At 60.7% G+C, this 20,605-nt stretch overlaps 1 protein-coding gene across 1 annotated transcript; it reads left to right on the top strand.

Moving 5' to 3' along the window:
• The first annotated feature begins 4,364 nt into the window (after positions 1-4,364).
• On the top strand, positions 4,365-20,028 carry AHDC1 (AT-hook DNA binding motif containing 1). Its single transcript, XM_065421894.1, has 4 exons — positions 4,365-5,338; positions 5,465-9,375; positions 11,459-12,112; positions 19,238-20,028. The coding sequence occupies exons 1-2, from the start codon at positions 4,365-4,367 to the stop codon at positions 9,330-9,332; spliced, it is 4,842 nt and encodes a 1,613-aa protein (XP_065277966.1). The 3' UTR covers positions 9,333-9,375; positions 11,459-12,112; positions 19,238-20,028.
• Positions 20,029-20,605: the final 577 nt, after the last annotated feature.

Genomic DNA, 20,605 nt, shown 5'->3' with positions numbered 1-20,605 from the left:
GGGCGGACGACGCTGGAAAAGGAGGGACACGTGGTGGGGCTGAAATGGCCGAGCTGGGGCAGGCGGGGTGGAGACGGGGGCCTTCTGTCCCGGCCTGCAGAGGGTGCTGGATGGCGCAGCGCCCGGCCGGGCTCAGGGCCGCGCCTAGCACACGGCAGTGCCCAGCAGGGCCTGCCAAAAAGCTGAGGTCACTTCCTGCTGCAGCAACTTTCCATGAGCGGCGCCGGGGGCGGAGGGGCTTCGGGGGTGGGAGGGATTCGGAGCAGGGCAGGAGCCATTGAAAACCACGGGTGAAAGCTGGGGAGGGGGCAGTAAGGCGGGGCGGGGGAGGAATGCTAAACAGGGAGCGAGAAGGAGGGGTGCAAAGGGGGACGAGGCCTGGCGGGAGGGGGCAGAAGTTGACCTTCGGGTGTCCTAGCCTCCTTTGGAGTTCCAGCCTCTGGGGAAGGATGCTGAGTGCCCTCCCATGCCCACCCCTCCCTGATTTACCCTGTGGCAAGGGTGGGGGAGGGGTGGACCAACCCCTCCCCCTCTCCTGTCTTGCAAATTGCTGCTGGCGGGAGTGGGGGAAGACTCCTGCCTCATGGGGGCCCCGGGGGGGGGGGAGGGGGGGAGCCAGCAGTTCCTCGTTATTTAGCCTGTTTCAAGCAACAAGGCCGGAACAGCTGGGCCCAGTCTGAGAGCAGCCTGCGTCCCTGCTGGGTCCCACCCCAGCCCCCCTGCTGCACGGGGGGTGTTTGCTGCCTGTTTAATAGTGCTGGCGTTCACGCCCCACTGGGCCGAACGGGGGAGCCTCCTGCTTCTCTAGGTGCTATCGGTCCTAGCAGCATGCGGCTCCAGAGGAGCGACTCACCGCAGGCCTGGTCACACAGCTAAAACGCAGGGCGACCGGGCTGCAAAAAATCCCACGCCCTGTGAGACGTAGCGCGGTGGCCCTGACGTGGCTGGGAGGGTGGAAGGGATCTTCCGTTCACCTAGCGACTGCCTCTCGGGGAGCTGGATTGACCACAGTGACGGGAGAACCCCGAAGCAGCTATGTACAGTTCTTCAAGGAACGGGGTCAACCCCCACGAAGAGCTTGGCTCTGTGAGGGGGGCTGGGTTCCTGCCATCCAGAGGGGACAACTGATGGGTGTGTGGGGGTGGAGATTTGCTCGGTGCTGGGGGTGAGCGCCCCCCATTGGAAGATGAGCTGCCCATCAAGGTGGGGGACATTACATGGAGGTCTTTCTCCTCGCCTCGGGCTGCTGACGAGGGTCCCCAGCCTGACCGCCAGGAGCCAGACCCCAGCCCTCTCTGCTCTGGAAGGAGGAATGAAGCCAGGTCCCCTGAAGAGCCCCTCACTGCCTGTGGGGCGCGGGGGAGATGGGGCCTGGGGCGTCTCCGCTCCGGGCCCATCCATCCTCGGGAAACGCCGGGAACAAAGAACTTTTCTTTCTCTCGTCCCCTTCCTTCCTTCCTTGCAGACCCGGGACCGGGGGAGGGGACGGCCAGGCTGTAATGGATCCATTTCCAAACCTTAGTGCCAGGTGCTTGCTTCTCCAGGCGACTGGGTGGAAGGAAAGGGCTGGCTGGCCGGGCACAAAGGGGAATACAAAGGGGCTTTCTCTCAGGCCACAAGGAGCGCAGGTTGCAAACTTTAAGCAGTAGGTGGGAGTAGCTCTGCTGACGGGGAAGGGGAGGGGGCAGTGGGGAAGGAATCCAGGAGTGCACAGGCTTAGCTGGTTAATATGCATCAACACTTGGAGGAGGATCCGTAGCTCACAGGGGACACCTAGCGGTGGTACGTCCGCAAAGCCCTTTCCCTTGGTGTGGGCTGCTTGGCACTCTCCGTCTGGTGCAAAGGGACCAGGAGGCTGAAGGAGCAGGCTGGAAAATGTGCAGAAGGTCCAGGGACTGTGGAGCAGGTGTACAAAGTCCAGGGGCAGCATCCCTGCCCATGGGACAGGCTGCAAGGGCCGGGGCAGATCCCCAGCCTAAGGGCAGGTGTACAAGGCCCAGAGCAGATTCTCAGCCCGTAGCTCAGATGCGCAAGGCCCAGGCAGATCTGTAGCTCAGGCGTGCGAGGCCCAGCCCGTAGCTCAGGTGTGCAAAGCCCGAGGCAGATCCCCAGCCCGTAGCTCAGGCGTGCAAAGCCTGGGGCAGATCCCCTGCCTGTAGCTCAGGCATGCAAAGCCTGGGGCAGATCCCCTGCCTGTAGCTCAGGCGTGCGAGGCCCAGCCCGTAGCTCAGGCGTGCGAGGCCTGAGCCAGATCCCCAGCCCGTAGCTCAGGCGTGCGAGGCCGGGCCCGTAGTTCAGGCGTGTGAGGCCCGAGGCAGATCCCCAGCCCGTAGCTCAGGCGTGCGAGGCCCAGCCCGTAGTTCAGGCGTGCGAGGCCCAGTCCGTAGCTCAGGCATGTGAGGCCCGGGGCAGATCCCCAGCCCGTAGCTCAGGCGTGCAAGGCCCAGCCCGTAGCTCAGGTGTGCAAAGCCCGAGGCAGATCCCCTGCCCGTAGCTCAGGCGTGCAAAGCCTGGGGCAGATCCCCTGCCCGTAGTTCAGGCGTGCGAGGCCCAGCCCGTAGCTCAGGCGTGCAAGGCCCAGCCCATAGCTCAGGCGTGCAAGGCCCAGGGCAGATCCCCAGCCCGTAGCTCAGGCGTGCAAGGCCCAGCCTGTAGCTCAGGTGTGCAAAGCCCGAGGCAGATCCCCAGCCCGTAGCTCAGGCTTGCAAAGCCTGGGGCAGATCCCCTGCCCGTAGCTCAGGCGTGCGAGGCCCAGCCCGTAGCTCAGGCGTGCGAGGCCCAGCCCGTAGCTCAGGCGTGCGAGGCCCGAGGCAGCTCCTCAGCCTGTAGCTCAGGCGTGTGAGGCCCGAGGCAGATCCCCAGCCCGTAGCTCAGGCGTGTGAGGCCCGAGGCAGATCCCCAGCCCGTAGCTCAGGCGTGTGAGGCCCGAGGCAGATCCCCAGCCCGTAGCTCAGGCGTGTGAGGCCCGAGGCAGATCCCCAGCCTGTAGCTCAGGCGTGCGAGGCCCGAGGCAGATCCCCAGCCTGTAGCTCAGGAGTGCGAGGTCCAGCCCGTAGCTCAGGTGTGCAAGGCCAGGCACAGGGCAGGTGCATTACCTGTGTTTGAAAGGAGCAGACGGAGCCCCAAATCCCATGCTCCGGTGTTGGTTTTACCCTGCCCGATCGCAGCAGAAGGGCACTTCCCCCTTGGGGGCCAGCCAGGGCTCAGCCTGCATCGAATGAAAGGGTTAGCGAGACGCCTTCAATCCTTGCCTTGGTGCCAGAGCTTTGGGCCAAATCCAGCCCATGCCATAGGCGCGTGCAACCCCCGCTGGTTTCCATGGGAGTGGCCCCTGCTGTGGAATTCTTACTGTGGCCCCGATACCACGGTGATGGGCACATTAGAAATCGACAGGCCGTGCCAGCCGGGGGAGCTCGGAGTGAGTTAGCCGTCCAGAGTCCGCCCCAGCCCAGGGTGAGGGAGGGGAGTCGGGGGGGGGTGGGGGGGCCTGCAGACACAGGGCTGGGGTCTCTGAGCTGAATCTAAGCTCCAGGCTGTGCAGGGAAGGCCCTGCTCTCCGGGCTAAACGCCTCTTCTCTTCCCTTTGCAGAGAACTCAAGTGTAACAGCCGGAGCAGCAAGGCCGAGGGTAAGTGCCATTCCTGGGGCCTTTCGCCCGGCCCGGGCCCTGCAAGGGGGGCTGTGGGGCAGCCGCAGGACTGGCTGGGGGGCAGTTTGGGTATCGGCGGCCTCACCCCTGTAAACAATTCCCAGCAGCTCCCGTTCCCCTGCCCCCGCGGGTGGGCTCTCCCCAGAGGGGCTTTCAGTTCTGACCCCATACCGGGGCTGGGGCAGGGAGCTCTGTGAGTAAGGGGGCCCCAGGGATTCCTGGGACGCTGCCATAGAGAGGGGTAGGGGTCCAGCCCTGGCAGGCTTCCGCTGGGGGGGGCGGGGGGGATTTTGCTAGCGGGCATCGGCTGTGGCTTCTGTGTTGGAGAGGGATGGAGGGTGTTAGCTAGCAGGAGAAGCTTTCCAGCTCTCAGGGGGTTCCGCTCTGGAGCAGGATCCTTAGGGTGCTTGTGGAATCCCCGTTTTTGAAGGTTTTTAAGAACAGCTTGGACAAACACCGGCAGGGACAGTCCAGGGGTACCGGGTCCGTCCCTTCCAGCCCTCCCCCGGAGGCATCGCTGTACCATGCTTTATGGAGCATTCACCCCTCCCTTGGAAGTCGGCAGGGTGCCAAGCTAGCTGGCCCAGCGCTGCCCTGCCCTGCATTAAGAGCCTGACTTTGCTTCTGTGCCCATTTCAGGTCCATGCATCAGCTTCCCCGACACCCATGTCAGCAACTGTTCCACCAAGAGGCACCCGGGGGAGGAGGAGTTCAGGATGCGCGTGAAGCCCCCAGGCCCAGTGGTGACGTCTGGTGCCATCCGCAGCTCACCTGACTACGTCCGCGAGCCCAAGTTCTACCAGGCAGGGCATCCTGGGCAGAGGCCGGCAGCGTGCCCGGCAGAGAAGGCCTTATCCTGCAGCGTGCTGAGCTTCCCTGAGGGTTCCTGCCCGGCGCTGGGCCGGGAGCACCAGTCCAGCTCGCTGCTCCATGGGGACCCGGCTGACAGGTGCCAGAGCCTCCACACCCTTGGTCCCACCAAGGGAGAGGACTTCTCCTCGGCCAACGCTCTGGGCTGCGCCAGCGACCCCCGGATCCTGGTGGGGGGCCTGGATGAGACAGCCACCCACGACCGCGCCCCCAAGACCTTCTCCAATGCGACGTTGGCCTCCGGCCGCTGCAACGTCGACAACATCGTCTCGCTGCTGAAGAGCAAGTGTGGTAACGGGCGAATCAACCTCCACCCGGTGGTGCAGCTGATCGACATCATGAAGGACCTCAACCGGCTCTCCGAGGACCTGAAGAACAGCGGCGTCCACCTGGACTGCGGCAGCCTGCGGCTCAACAACCACCCGGCCCCCGGCGAGGAGAGCCGGACGCCGGCCAGCACCGGGGACCGAGATCTCCAGTACAGCTTCTTCTCCTCGGCCACGCTGGCCAACAGCATTCGCAGCCCGGAGGAGAGGGTGGGACAGTGCAACGCCAAACCCGAGCCGCCCCGGCAGACTCACTCTGCCCTCTCTGAGGAGGAGATGGAGGGGGGCAGGGAAAGTCCCCAGCTGCCAGGATGCCAGAGCAGCGCTGCCCCAGCCTTGAAGCCACCCGGCAACCCAGACGAAGCCAGCTGCTCCGAGCCAGACACCACGGATTACTCTGAGCTGGCTGACGCAGATATACTGAGCGAACTGGCCTCGCTGGGCTGTCCAGGGGCCCAGTTGCTGGAGACTCAGTCTCTGGAGCCCCAGCCCCAGTTGCTATCAGCCCAGGAGCTCGATTCCCAGTCCCAGTTACTAGATTCTCAGTCTCTCGAGTCCCAGCCTCGGCTCCTAGATGCCCAGACGCTGGAGCCCCTGCCTGAGTCCCTGGAGCTGCAGAGTCTAGAGCCGCTGCCAGAGTCGCTGGGGCTCCAGTCTTTAGAGCCCTTGTCCGAGTCTCTGGAGCTCCAGTCTCTAGAGCCCTTGTCGGAGTCTCTGGAGCTCCAGGCCCTGGAGCCCCTGTCTGAGCCTCTGGGACTCCAGGGCCTGGATACTCTGCCCGAATCACTGGACCCCCAGCTCTTAGACTCCCAAGCCCAGCTGCTCGATCCCGAGGCCCAGTTACTGGACCCTCCGTCTCTAGGGCCCCTGCCCAAGTTGCTGGAGCCGCAGCCCCAGCTCATGGCAGCCGAGCCCCTGGGGTCCCATGCGCTCCAGCCCCGCCTCAGTAGCTGCCGGCTGGGAGAGGTGATGAAGCGGGGCTCCTGCGCGGGGCGGGGCGCGGGGCGGGGCGGGGACGACCACCGGAAATACGCACTGCGCAGAACAGACAAACCAAAGATGCTCGGTCGCCGGCGGCGGGCGGGGCGGGGCCGGAGGGCGGAGGTCTCTGCCGAGAGCCGAGTCCTTCCCCTGGCCATGCCAGCAGAGGTAGCGACGGGGCCGGCCGAACCCAGCGTATCCATCCTGTTGGCAGCTCCCACCCCGGAGGCCGACGACGTCCAGAAGGCAGCCCTGCAGGCCAAGAAGGGCAAATGCCGCGGGGTGCGCAAGATGGTGGTGAAGATGGCCAAGATCCCCGTCTCCTTGGGGAGGAGGAACAAGACCACCTACAAGGTCTCCTCCCTCAGCAGCAACCTGAGCGTGGAGGGCAAGGAGCTGACGGCCCGCACGTCCATGGAGCCCACCCCGCTGCTGAAGATGAAGAACAATGGCCGCAATGTGGTGGTGGTCTTCCCCCCGGGGGAGATGCCCATCATCCTGAAGCGCAAACGGGGGCGGCCCCCCAAAAACCTGCTGCTGGGGCCAGGCAAGCCCAAGGAGCCCACCCCGGAGGTGAAGAAGAGGAGGAGGAGGAAGCAGAAGCTGGCCTCGCCCCAGCCCTCCTACATCGCCGACACCAACGACAGCAAGGCTGACTACTCAGATGTGCTGGCCAAGTTGGCCTTCCTGAACCGGCAGAGCCAGTGCTCAGGGCGCTGCTCCCCACCACGCTGCTGGACCCCCAGTGAGCCTGAGTCCATCCACCAGGCCCCCGATACGCAGAGCATCTCCCACTTCCTGCACAGGGTGCAGGGCTTCCGCCGGCGCGGGGGCAAGGCGGGCGGCTTTGGCGGCCGGGGTGGGGGCCACGCTGCCCGCTCGTCCCGCTGTTCTTTCAGCGATTTCTTCGAGGGCATCGGGAAAAAGAAGAAGGCCCCCGCGGCCGTGCACGCCGACCCCGTCCACCCGCGCAAGAGGGGCCGGCCAGAGCCGGATCCCGCAGGGAAGCCCAAGCGGAAGAGGCGAGCTCGCAAGAACGGGGTTCTCTTTCCAGAGCAGAACCCCAGCCAGAACTTCAGTGATGGCACCTCGGAGTGGGCCGGGGACAAGGGGAGCCCGTGGGCGCCCCACCACGGCCACCTCTCCAGCCAGGCGAGCAGGAACTGCAGCTACCAAGGGGCAGAGTCCCGGGCGTTCCACTCCTCGGCGCTGGAGTCCAGCTCTTCCAGCCGGGCCGGCTTCTTCACCGGGAGCAACCCATCCTCCCAGACGGAGGTCAACCAGGAGAGGCACAACCTCTTCACTGGCTACTTCCGCTCCCTGCTGGACTCGGACGACTCCTCAGACCTGCTGGACTTTGCCCTGTCGGCCTCGCGGTCCGAGTCACGGAAGTCCTCGGCCACCTACACAGCCCCGCCCAACACCGTGCCCAGCCAGCGGGGCCTGGCCTCCTACCCAGGCAGGGGCGCCAAAGTCACGCCCGCTGCCGCCGCCACCACCGAGGCACCCTTCCACGTGGTCATGCCAAGCCGGCAGTCCTTCTCCCACAGCCGGGCAGCTGGCTACGGGGTCTCCCAGGCCGCCTCGGATTGCCGCGGGGCCGACGCTTTCCAGAAGCTGGTGCCGCCCTCGGCCGTCTCCAGGTCGCCCACCGCTCACCCCACCGCCACCGCCAGCTACGCCCAGTACGGCAGCTACGGCTCGGGGCAGAGCGTGACGCCCTCCAGCGTGTTCCAGCCGGGAAAGCAGTACCCCGCTGCCCAAGACTGTCCCAACAACAAGGACTGCAGCTTCGCCTACGGCAGCGGGAACAGCCTCCCTTCGTCCCCCAGCAGCGCCCACAGCGCCGGCTACGCCCAGCAGACGGTGGGGCCCAGCTTGCCGCTCAGCAAGGCCTCCTTCTTCACCAGCTCCGAGCTGGGCCAGTTCTCCAGCTCCTCGCACACGCCCCTAAGGTGCGACAGCCGGGCCAGTACCGTGTCCCCCGGCGGCTACATGGTCCCCAAAGGTTCGGCTTCTTTCCAGCCCTCGTCCGAGAACTGCCGACAGTTCCCCAGCGCTGCCCAGTGGACTTTCCGACAAGGCTATGGTGGGCTGGACTGGAGCTCCGAGGCCTTCAGCCAGCTCTATAACCCGGGCTTCGAGTGCCACATCAACGAACCTAACGTCATCCTGGACATCTCCAACTACACCCCCCAGAAGGCCAAGCAGCAGACGGTCTCGGAGACCTTCTCCGAGTCCTCCTCCGACAGCACCCAGTTCAACCAGCCGGCCGGGTACAGGCGAGCCAACAGCGAGGCCTCGTCCAGCGAAGGCCAGTCCAGCCTGTCCAGCCTGGAGAAGCTCATGATGGACTGGAACGACGCCTCCTCGGCCCCGGGTTACAACTGGAATCAAAGCGTCCTGTTCCAAAGCAGCTCCAAGCCCGGACGGGGAAGGCGGAAGAAGGTGGACATGTTCGACGCCTCCCATCTGAACTTCTCCTCCTCTTCCTCCTCCTCCTCGGTGTATCCCTCCAAGAGGAGCACGGGGCCCAGGCAACCGCGGGGCTCCCGAGGGGCCTGCGCCTCCAAGAAGGAGCGGGGCACGGGGAAGGCCAAGTTCCCCACCAAAGCCCAGCAGGTCAACGCGCTGTTTCAAGAGAGCACGGACTTGGGGCTGGATTATTACAGCGGCGACAGCAGCATGTCCCCGCTCCCCTCCCAGTCCCGGGGCTTCGGGCTCGGCGAGCGAGAGCCGGGCGACTACGCTGGGCCCTACTCCATGAACCCCTCCACCCCTTCCGACGGGACCTTTGTCCAAGGCTTTCAGAGTGATTCCCCCGGCCTGGGCCAGACGGACTTGGAGAGCAAACACTTCCCCGCCCTGCCGCACCAGCTGGCCGCCCCGGCCCAGCAGACGGTGTTCGAAGCCAGCTTGCAGAAAGTCTTCTCGCCCAACTGCTCCCCGACCCTGGCCTTCAAGGAGGACCTGCGGCCGAGTGACATCCGCAAGCTGCCGGCCTGCGAATCACTCAAGCACAGCATGCCAGGGAGCGGCCTGGCCCACCCCGCGCACATGGCCTGCCGAGACCTCCCCATGCCTCAGCCCCTCTACGACTCCCCCAGCTGCAAAAACCCCAGCTACTGGTACTCCCCCAACTCCAGCACCAGGAGCCCCCCCTACGAAAACAAACCCGGGGCCGGCCTGCTGGTGGACTTCATGGGGAGGGCTGATGCCTCCTGCCTCAACCCCCACCTGAGCAACCCCAACCCCTCCAAGGGCGAGAAGGAGCCCCTCGAGATGGCCAGGGCTCACCACCGGGGGGCGTACGCTTGCCCCTTGATGAATGACTTGAATATCTCCCCAGTACCGAGAGACTCTATGCTGCAGCTGCAGGACAACTACAGGTACCCGAGCTTCCCGCCCCAAGGGCATCCGATCATGGCCGCGGCCCAGAAGAGCGGGTTTTTGGGTCCAATGGTAGAGCAACACCCCGAGGACACTTTTACAGTCACCTCATTGTAGTGTCATCTAAAGTGCCAACCGGACAACGAGGTTTTGTTACAGGGTAGGTTCTGGGGGGGCTCGGGGGGAGGGGAGGCACCGAGCTTGGCCCCTAACACCCAGGGACGCAGGCCTGGGCCGCCATGTTGGGAGGGCATGGTTAATCTTGGAGGATAAAGCGGGAGGGGGCAAGGATCGAGGGAAGGAATGGAGGGGGAAGCCCCCCGGGACAAGGGGGGGGCAATGAATTGATGGGTAGAGGGTGTGAGCTCAGCTCGGGCTGGGGAGCGGATCCCCCAGCAAGGCTCAGGTGACAGGCTCGGGGTCCCGCGAGAATGCCCAGAGGGGAACCGGTGCGTCTCCCGTGTTCACGTTTCTGCCCACACGCGTACACAGGAGCTCTCACGTTACCCAATCGGGGAGGTGACACCCTGATGCTAGTGTCTCTGGGCGTCTAGCTGCAGTATGTAGAGGAGACTGGTCCCTGGAGGGTCAGGGTGCAGGGAGAGGCCTGTATAGCCAGCATGACGGTGCCATAGAGGTTTCAGAACATAACTGGCTGCTTCTTGGACTGCTCTCACCTTTCTGTAACTGGGACCTGGGCATCCTGCCCCCCTGGATTTGCCAGCCAGTGGCTAAGCACGAGCCCCAGGACACCCTTCCGGCTGCGGTGGGGTTCTCTTCCGCAGGAAATCCTGATCCCCAAACTTGAAGCCAGGGTGCTGTCAGGAGCCGGATACCCTCGCTGGCCGATGGCTACCAGATTCCAGTTCAGCCGCGCTCTATAGCTTGGGTGGCGAGGAGGGACTGTGGGTTTGTTTGCAATGTGTGATAACTGTCCAGTCGTGTAGGTCTGAGGATCCTGCGCGGGCCACGGCAGTGAGGAGAGCCCTGCCCCGCCCTGCACCTGCTCCCGCTACATCTCCAGACACAGAATTTGCCTAAGCAGCCCAAGCAGTGGTCCAAGCTTAAGCCCAGGCCCAGGGTTTCCATGGCACCAAGCCACTGAGGGCTTGGAGAGCTCCCTATTCCCCCTCCCCCTCCCCCCCCCGGGCTATTTGATCCCTTTCCCAGCGAGTCTGTTTGCACCCAGACTGTGCTCCATCCCCTATTCACAATAGAGATCATCCAGCCTCTCCCTTCCTGACGGCTGCAGGGGCAGGAGGGCATTGCTTCCCATGCAGAGCATTGCAAGAGGGCTGAGGGGCATTGACGGGGACAGTGTGTCAGTAGATCCGCCAGAGGCAGGACATGGGAGGTTATTGACCAGTAGGTGGAATCCAGCAAATAGCCTTGAGCCAGACTATATAGACTTGATGGGCAGGGCCCAGGATGGCAAGGGGTACGGCCCAGGATGGTGCAAAAGGCCCGTTGGCTTCAATTGCTCTTCCTGGGTATAAACTGAGGGTAAGATTTGGACGGTGTGTGGGCTGGGATCTCCCCTCTCAGGGGAGTGAGATGGTTTGGAACAGGGAGACGCCTCGTCTCTCCCCACACACACGCGGGTGTAAATCAGGAGTAACTCCACTGAAGCCAGGGGAAAGCCAGAGGGAGAGGGGACGGTCTGTCTTTGTGGGCCCCGGGAGAGCTGGCTCTGCCACAGACCCCCTGGGTGGCCTTGGGCATGTCACTTAGCTCCCTTTTAGCACATGAATAAGGCCTGGATCTCCTGAAATGCCCAGCGCTCAGCGTGCCGCTTGGAGCCAGATTTTCCAAAGAGTTCTGAGCTCGTTTGCAAAACAGGCCACTTATTCCACTGCCCCAGTCTCTCTGGGCATAAAACGGGGCTATTCGGCTTTCATTTCTCCCACCCCGTGAGCCTGATTCTCATTTACACGCTGGCCTCTTTATGCTGCTCCGGAAGAGCAATTCACATTCCCATGGACTTTACGGCCTCTTTATGCTCCCAACGCCATGTGCAAGGGCCTTAGTTTAAACCAGAATCGGGCCCGTTGTCTGGGTTACTATTAAAACTGGAAGCTCTTTGGAGCAGGGCCTGTGTCTCACCACGTGTATGTACAGCACCGAGCACAGTGGGGGTCTGATCTCTACTGAGCCATCTAGGGGTGACCGTAATCTCCAAGGGGATTGGCTGTGTTTTGTCGTGTCCTTTTCTCACCCTACTGTTCTGTCTCTTTCTTTTTCAGAGCTAATTTAGCCAGCACTTTTTCTGGAACACTTTTCAAGTTCTGTATTTAACTGAGATCGAGAACTGTTTGTTTGTTTGCTTTTCTAAAAAAAAGAGAAAAAAGAAAAAAAAAGAAAGAAAGAAAGCGGAGAAGAGGAAGAGAGAAGCCCCCTGTTTTTTTAAAAAAATAAGAACTCGCTCCGTCTCTGAACAACGCGGCTGTGATTTTTGGACCAAGCCGTGTTGTCGTGTCCCCCCCCAACACACACCTCCCGCTCCACAGCCTCTAGCAGAAAGACAATCGGACAGCAGCCGCCTCCTTCCCGCCCCCGCCTGCATGCGTGTGAGCTGACAGCGGAACACAACTCGGGACGGCGACGGGAGGGGCTGGGGGGGGCTGGGATTTTTTGTTGGTTGGTTTGATTGGTTTTTCTACAAAAATAAATGAGATCTGTGAACTCGAAGGAAAAACTCACGGATGCCGACTGAGGACTTGGCTACGTCCCCTCTTCCGCCACGTTTGCTGTTTTGGAGGGTTTCTTTTATTTTTTGTTCCCCAGTGTGTTTGGTTTTGGGGGTATTTTTGTTGCTTGATTATTATTTTTTTTTTCGGAGAGCCAAATATATATATATTAAAAACTCCGCCAGTGGATGGAGACACACCTATTGCCTGGTAAGTAACTGAGCAGGATCTCCCCTCCCCTGCTATGTCTTTTCTGCCCCCCAGACCCGCTTCCGGGAGCTGGTGTGGGTGGGTGTTAGGGGTCGTCCCCTTCCCTGATGAATCTTGGGGGGGCTGGACTCAGCCACTCTGTGCCGGCTCAGGTTGGTGATTGCTGCAGAGGGCTCCATTGATGGGGGAGCTAAGCTGTGGGTGGGAAGGGGAAGGTCTCTGCGTCCCGCAGCCAGTGTGGATCAGGGGAAGGCTGTTGGTTGAGTTCCTCTGTGAGTTTTGTAGTGGAAGAATAAAGCTGTGCCCTGGAGGAAGGGCCCCCGCAGACTCCGGCGTGGTGTTAGTCCTTCCTGGGCTGGGGGACAAGCCAGACACCCCGTGGGGCGGCAGAGGGGGTCCCAGCACCACAGCCCGCCAAGATCAGTCGACAGGCTCCTGGGGTTTGGCGTGAGCCCCAGTGCAGCTCGTGGGCAGTGAGGAAGGGACGCTGCCGCCCACGCGCTCCCCAGGTCTGTGTTCGTGTCTCACTCATGGAACTAGGAGCTAGATTCTCCCCTCGCTCGCGCTTGTGGGCGTCACGGCAGCTGGGCAGGGTCTGGCCCTGCTTGAGACCGGATCTGAGCTGCCCTGCTTTCCTCTCGCTCTGCTCTTCCCCATTACACTGTCTCCTTCCCCCTCGCTCTCCTCTCCCATCACCCCCTCAACTGCCATGGGGCTGATGAGATGGACGATCCTAGCACACTTGCAGGTGCCCAGATTTCAGCATGGCCTGACTGGGCCGTGATCTGCACTTACCATCCCTGTTTGGGGAGGTTGAACAGCCTTCGCCCCCAGCAGGGCACGTGAAATGTTCCCAGTCGGGGCCGGTGCAACCATTTAGGCAAACTAAGCAGCCGCCTAGGGCGCCTAGTGGTTGGGGGCGCCTAAAAGCCTGCTCAGGCGAGGAGGTGGAGTGGAAGTGAGCTGGGGCGGGGGGGGGGGCGTGGGGCGGGGGGGGGGGGCGCACAAGGGAACCGCTCCCCGCCCCAGATCACCTCCACTCTGCCTCCTCCGCTGAGCACACAGCCCCCGCTCTAAGTCTCCTCCAATCGGCGCCGCAAGCCTGCGAGGGGAGGAGAATTATAGCGGCGCCGGCGTGCTCAGTGGAGGAGGCGGAGCGGAGGTGAGCTGGGGCGGACTCCCCAGGTGGGGTTAGCTGCCGCGGAGGGGGGAGTCTCCCCGGGCGGGGTTAGCTGCCGCGGAGGGGGGGTAGCTGCTGCGGGGGGGGGGGGGGCTCCCCAGGCGGGGGGGGAGGGGTGGCGCAAGGTGGAAGTTTCGCCTAGGGCACAAAACTTCCTTGCACCGGCCCTGTTCCCAGTCCCTGTTCATGGCGAGGCTGGTAGAGGCACGGATGCGTGCGTCTCCAAGCACAGACGTAAAGGGCTGGGTTCAGGCTCCCTCGTCCTCTGTGCAGGGGTGGGGTGAGAGGGGGCGCAAGGAGCCCTTTCCTTCCAACTTCACCCCGTGCCGTGGGCAGTCCTCACCTCCCGGGGCGTATTGGGAAAAAGGGGGGCTTACAGCTGCTGGCCCAATGCAAGGTTAACAACACTCTCCCTGTGATGCTGTCCTGGGGGTGGAGTTTCAGGGAGACGGATCTGTGAACTGGGGCTGGATGATGCGCCTGCAGTGGTACCGTCCGTGCTGATGGGAGGGCAGGCGACTCTCACCGGGGCCATAAACTGGTCACTCCGGGGCTGTAGGAGACATTCTCCCCCATCACCCGTACTTGGCCAGGGGCCCTGTGGGTCTGGGTGCTGGGAGGCCCTGTCTGAAGCATCAGTCACTGACTGCTGCTGTCGGCGGATCCTGTGTCCCAAGGCCTCCGCTCGCGTGGGCTGTTCGGTGGAGGAGGCCGCTGGGTTTGGGATTTGTGCCTAAATCAGGGGTCAATAGGAAGGGCCATAACACGCTGTCCCCATGACTCCTGGGCTCTACAGCTCAGCCTGCGTTTGACTGGGACCACCCGTGTCGCTGGGCTTGGGTCTCTGCTCACCCTCCCCTGGCCCTGCACTGATTTCAGCGGGATTGCTCCTGATTTACACCCGTGTCTGCGTCCCACCCAGCTCCCACTGCCATCAACAGGAGTCTTTGCGTCGGCTCCTTTGGGAGCCGGATCAGGCTGCCGGGGAGAGGAGAATCAGGGCCACGGAGAAACAGTTCTGCAGCACCCCCTCGGCAGGCTGCCTCCACTGGGCAAAGGGGCAGCCGTCAGCTCCATGAGGCTGGAGTCGCTGCCTGTAGAACTTGGTGTGGAAAACGGGGCACTTGCTGATATGGGGTTGTGCACGCCTGTTTGGGTGTCGGTGTGCGCACATGCGTGTTGGTGTGCGGGGCACATGTCTGTGTGTGGGGGAGAGAGACACATTAGTGGGCAGGGGTCCATATTTGCATGTCCGTGTGTGCATATCCATGTCTGTGTGCACGCATGGCTGTGGGTAGGGTGGGGCGTGTCTGAATGCCTGTCTGTGTGTAGGACTTTAGATCAATGCTTCTCAACCTTTCTGTACTGGGAGCCTCTCTGGCCAGGAGCTGGCCACAAGCTCTTCCCAGCTAGCAGTATAGGAAGGGTAGGCTGGCTGCCAACCCATGACCCCGTCCATGCCCCCCAGGGTAAGAACCCATGATTTGGATCCTCTGTCAAAGCCCCGCTGCCTTGGGTTCCCTATGTTCGGCCTGATGGCTCCTTCCAGGTGTGTGCAATAGACCCCTCCATTCCCATCCCAGCTCTCTGCCTGGGAAGCCACTGGCTGTTCCCTGCCCCTCGCCCTGGTGGGCGGGACCCCTGAGCCCTGCAGAAGGAGTCCCCCTGGGTGCTGAGTCAGGATGCAGTTAGAGCCGTCAGTGGCTGTGTAATTGGTTGCTAATTGGGTGCCAGGTTTGTTTCTCCCTTGCTGGGTCAGTTTCAGTAAGGGCTCTCCCTTGACAATGGAGCGATGTTGAATTAACAGGCCAGAACTGCCTTAGGAGAGGCACAATCAGGGCTCAGGTCAGGCCTTTCACGCTCAGCTTCTCTGTAGGCACCTAATGAAATGGGTCGACTTCCAGCAGTGTTCAGTATCCACTGAGAATCCCCCACCTGCCCCACTGAGAACAATGGGGAGTTCCCCCCCCACACACCCTCCCCCCACTGAGGATGGTGGGAGCTGCTGGGCACTGAGCTCTTGTTATTACAGTCACACCTAGAGGCCCCAGCTGCGATCCAGGCCCCGTTGTGCTAGGCGCTGTACATTCCCCCAGTGAGAGACGGGCCCAGCCTCAAAGCACTCACAGTCTCAATGGACATGGTAGACAAAGGGGGACGGGGGACAGAGAAGTGATGTACCCAAGACAGAGCAGAGACTAGAATCCAGGCTCTCCTGACTCACAGCCCAGTGCCTTATCCTCTAGCCTGTACTGCCTGGCCAGCTGGTATGAAAGTCTGCACTGAGCGGTCCTGAACCTCCAGCCTCTCATGCCCATGGGCGGATCCTGCAAGGTGCTGAGTGCCTCTGAGAAATCCCCAAGGCCTCTCCGGGGCAGGACGGAGGCAGCGTTCCCATTGCCCTGGCTGTATCTGCTCTGTCGAGAAGCAGGAGCCCTCGGTCTCTGGGGCTGGAGGATTCGAAGCTCTGGGGCCTGGCTGTGGGTCCGGTGGGAGAGTGACAGCCAGGCCTGCAGTACTGTCACCATCTCTAGCTCCCGCGGGGTGGGGGCACCTCCTCACCATTGCCTTTGGGAGCGCCATGGCCCGTGCCCACAGCAGGCATGTGCCCCTGTTTCCAAGCCAGCCCTTTCCAGGGGAGGGAGACTGACTCTGGGATGGGGGGCCGAAGGAGCAACGCAGAGGGAGGGGTTTCTGCAGGGCGGGGAGCTGTCTGCGTGTTCAGGAGGGCGCTTCAGGCAGCGGGGCGACCCTCAGGTTAATGCCCCGTCCTGTAGAGCAAACGCCCACTGCTCTCATGCCCACCAGCCCCTCTGTGGGCGCCGCTCGGCAGAGCTCCCCTGGGGGCGGTGGAGTCCTCTGAAGCCGGTGGAGCTGCGTTGAGTTACTCCAGCAGAGGATCTGGCCCTGCGGGGCCTGCTGCTGTGAGGACCCCTCCGCAGCAGCTCTACAATAGGTGATTTGCTAGGTCGAGCCCAGCTCAGCTACCGTATCTATGACAACTGATCTTGGCTCAGGCCTGAGCTCTCCTTGTTCTTCCCCTTCCTCCACGTTCTCATGCCTCTGGATCCTCCTGCTCGCTGGTCTCTCCTGCCCTCCAAAGCTGGGCCCGCCAGGCTCACAGGCAGCTTGCTTTGCTTTGTCCAGCTCGGCACGGCTGCCTGATGGCACAGGGCCAATGGGAGTAAGTAACCCAGCTGATGTCAGCAGAGTCACTCGGGATTTACATCAGTGGAACCCAGAGCGGAATCTGGCCCTTGGAGCGTTTCTTGTATCAGTTAACACAATGGATGTAGTGCAGGTCTGGTTCCTACATTGGGCCCCCTACTCTGCTGTGGGTGGCCAAGCAGCCATACCCATTCCCTCCCGCCCCCACCGTACGTGTCTGGTCCTCAAAGGCACCCAGGAAAGGTGCCACGGTGCTGACTGGGTGCTGCACGTGCACCCAGGTCCCCGCTGTGAGCGCGGCTCCAGAGAAGATGCATTGGCTCATCTCAGAAAGTTGTCTGCTGTGCGGCAGGGAAATCTTTGCCCTTCTCCCCATGTGCTTTGGGCCGGGCCTGCCTCCCTTCTGGCGTAAACAGGTTCTGCTGCTCTAGATGCTAAAATGCCTCTGAACTTCAGAATCCTGCCAAACCTCCCCTAGTTTGAAACAAGCTGGGTTCCATCTGGAGCTGTGACAACCTGGATCTCCTCACGGGTGTCAAACCAAAACCAGACCCCTGGTTGACCTAGTGAGTCACCTTTCGGACAATGGCCGGAGCAGCCAGTAGAGATCCTATGTGCTCTTTTGCAATCCTGTGCCATGAATAACATTTCTTCCTGACCCCCTGTGACGCAGTAGGGAGCGGGGTGGATTGACCTGGGAATGTCTTGTAGTTTTACTGGGACTGTCTGCATGGGGGATGGGAGAGCAGGGCATGACTTTAGGTGAGGGACGGTACCTGAGCCAGGAAGGGGGTGGGGCGAGTCGACACCTTCCGGGAAACTGGACAAAGGGAGAGCGGGAGAAAAGGAGGAGGAGAGAGCCTGCTGGAGGGGTTTTGGGTTTCAGTTTTGGGCTGGCTGGGAAGAGGCAGGGAACCCCAAATCTGGGGTCTAAGATCCTTGCCCCCAGGGCCGGCTCCAGCGTTTTTGCCACCCCAAGCGGCGGGGAAAAAAGAAAGCCGCGATCGGTGGCACTTCGGCAGCAGCTCGACCGCTGCTGCTTCATTCTTTGGCGGCAATTCGGCGGCAGGTCCTTCCCTCCGAAAGGGACGGAGGAACCCGCCGCCGAAGAGCCGGACGTGCTGCCCCTTTCCGTCGGCTGCCCCAAGCACCTGCTTGCTGCCCTGGTGCCTGGAGCCAGCCCTGCCCCCCCAGAGGGACCTGGCGGAGGGGTCCTGGTTGTACCTACAAGCCCTGCTTGGGACTGTGTTCCTGTCGTCTAATAAACCTTCTGTTTTACTGGCTGGCTGAGAGTCCTGGTGAATCGCAGGAAGAGGGGGTGCCGGGCCCTGACACCCCCACACTCCGTGACACCCCCAAGCTTATGCCCTGAACCAGGAGGACTGAGAGTCCTGGGAATTTTTATCCTACGCTCGTGTGATTGCAGATGGTTATGGTGGGACTCTGTTTGAACCTGACTCTGAGCTTCAGCGAAGAGAGACTTTTCATGAGTGGCATGACCCACAAAGTTCAATGGTTCTGCCCAGGGTGACCAGATGTCCCGATTTTATAGGGACAGTCCCAATTTTTGGAGCTTTTTCTTACATAGGCACCTATTACCCTCCACCCCCTGTCCCGATTTTTCACACTTGCTGTCTGGCCACCCTAGTTTTGCCTCTCAGCCCATGACAAGATGGTGTCATTGTAACCGGCCCGTTCATCTAACAGAACCTCAGCACCATAGTCTGGATTCGGCTCGGGCTTTGAACTGCACTCACGCCTCTATTGACACCACGCTGGCCTGATCCCCTCTGGCTGAGAGCCATGGGACTCACGTCAGAGCAACCGAGAGCAGAGCCAGGCTCACCGAGCGTATATGTCATGGTGATGAGTACAGTACCGCCCCGCGACCTGGCACGACGCCCTGTGCTGCCAGCAGCGAGGCAGAAGGGCCCTGTGGGTCAGGCGTTGGCCTAGGGTGCAACTGACTTCAGTTCCTGCCTCTGCCTCAGGTTTCCTGTGGGACCTTGCTCCAGTGTCCAATTCCCCACCTTCGAAAGAGAGAGAGAACATATGGCCTGCACCTGGCACCTCTGTGTTCTCCCACCCTTTGTCTGCCGGGTTTATTTTGACTATAAACGGTTCGGGGGCAGGGACTGTCTCCTATTAGAGGTTTGTCTACACTGGGCATGCTACAGCCGCAGTTGCGACGCTGTAGCACTTCAGGGTAGACGCTGACTACGGTCATGGGAGGGGTTCTCCCGTCCGCGGAGGTACTCCACCGCCCCTGGGTCGACAGAAGAGTTCTAGCGCTGTTTAGGGGGTTCGCTCAGGGGGTGGGTATTTCACACTCCTGAGCACCGTCCTGTATGTACCGTACCTAGCGCAGTGCCGAGGAACCCCAGCCATGGACCTGGGGCCGGATTTTCAAAGGCGTTTAGCCGCCTAAAGATGCAGAGGAGTTGGGCACCGCGGTGCCCTTCTGTGATTCGCCACTGGTTCTTGTCCCGCCCTCATCCCCGTAGTGTCGTGCAGTAAGCGACCTGCCCAGCGGCGTCTTTAGGCACCTAAATACTTCCTGCAGCTTTTGACCCCCATTGTGCTAGACACTGAACAGAAACACAGGTCCTGCCCCCACGGCAAGACCCCCATTGACTGCAGCGGGTGTTGGATCAGACCCATAGGCCTCCAGGGCCCAGGGGTGAGAGCGTAGTGGGTCATCAATGTCTGTTTCATACCAGTGAGTGGGTGGAGGCAGGTGAGTTCCATTAATTTCCTCTCTCGTTTGTCTTTTGCAGCTTATATAAACAAATGAGAAGACCCCACCCTGCCCCATCCCAGCCATGAGTTCACTACACCACAGTCTAGCATCCACCGGCTGCTCTGGGCAGATTTTTTAATTCTTTTTTTGGCAGGGGCGTGGGGAGATGGGGAGCGTCCCCCACTCCCAAAGCATCAGCGTGCACCGAAATCCCAGCCAGAAGAGTGAACAGCGTCGCCCCGCCTGATCTCCACCCCGGGTTGGCCTCTCCGCCTCTCTTCTCCTCCAGTCCCCCTTCCCCGCAACTTTCTTCTTCTCTCCCACTCTGTTTGGCAGCAGAGATGCCCCCAGTCTCTCCTCTGTTTGGAAGCAGAGGGATGTCTATTTTTTTTTTCTGCACAAAACCAGCAATTGTATATACTTTTGAAGAAAAGAAAAATGTAAAAAAAAAAAAAAAAAAAATATCAAAAACAAAAAACCCACACACACGGAAAAAAAATTAAAAATAAATAATCCCAAAAAAAAGTTGAGAGGCAAATATGCAGGAGAAAGAAGCAAAAACCCACCAGTATGCACTGAGAAAATTTATTTACAGATCGATCGACAAAAAAAAAAAGTAACAATAACCTATTTATTGTATATACTGTTTTATTATAAATCGTGTCTTGTATATTGCATTCTGTACATCTGCTGTGGTTTGTGATGTGCAAATTCCGCATGGTTTCATTGGGTTTCAGTTGCCTTTTTTATGACAATGACGACGACTTTCGTTTTATTTTTATTATTATTAATAATAATTTTTTTGGCAGGACACACCCAAAGATCCAAATTTGTATTAAAAAAAAGGAAGAAAAAGATTTAAAAAAACAACAACACACCCTCTTTGTGGGGGAGGGGGGATTGCTTGGTGGGGGGACTTTGGGGGAGGGGGGGTTGCGGGGCCAGGGTGAAGGAGTTGTCTGAGTTCTTGTTTGCCACTTGTTAGCTACACCAGTATTCCTTCCTCCATGCTGTCCCAGCTGCGCCTGTGATGAGCTCAGGGTGTGTGTGTGTGTGCGCGTGTGTGGGTGGGTGACTTTTTATTTTTGCCCCCTCTTTATCCTGCCCCCCCTCTCCCTTTCCCAGGGTTTGGAAACTATGTACAGCTTTGTGGATTGTGCAAAAAACAAACAAAAAAACAAAAAACAAACAAAAAAAAGCCCTCCTGTGTTGTCCGTTACTGATCTAACCTGCGCAGTGTTTGTATGAAATATACCAGAAATCTGGTCACTTTCAGGCGGAGCGCCTGCTCTGAGCATCCCTTCATTAAAGACCATGAGCTCCTCCTGCTTTATGATTTCTTTGAAAAGGCCCCCTTGAGTCCATACCCCTCGCTCACCCCAAAAGTCCCTTTCGCTTTCCCACT

The sequence above is a fragment of the Emys orbicularis genome, chromosome 23 (genome assembly GCF_028017835.1).
Source record: "Emys orbicularis isolate rEmyOrb1 chromosome 23, rEmyOrb1.hap1, whole genome shotgun sequence".
NCBI lineage: Eukaryota > Metazoa > Chordata > Testudines > Emydidae > Emys > Emys orbicularis.
The sequence above is the reverse complement of the archived record's forward strand: the minus strand, read 5'-3'. Positions and strand labels throughout refer to the sequence as shown.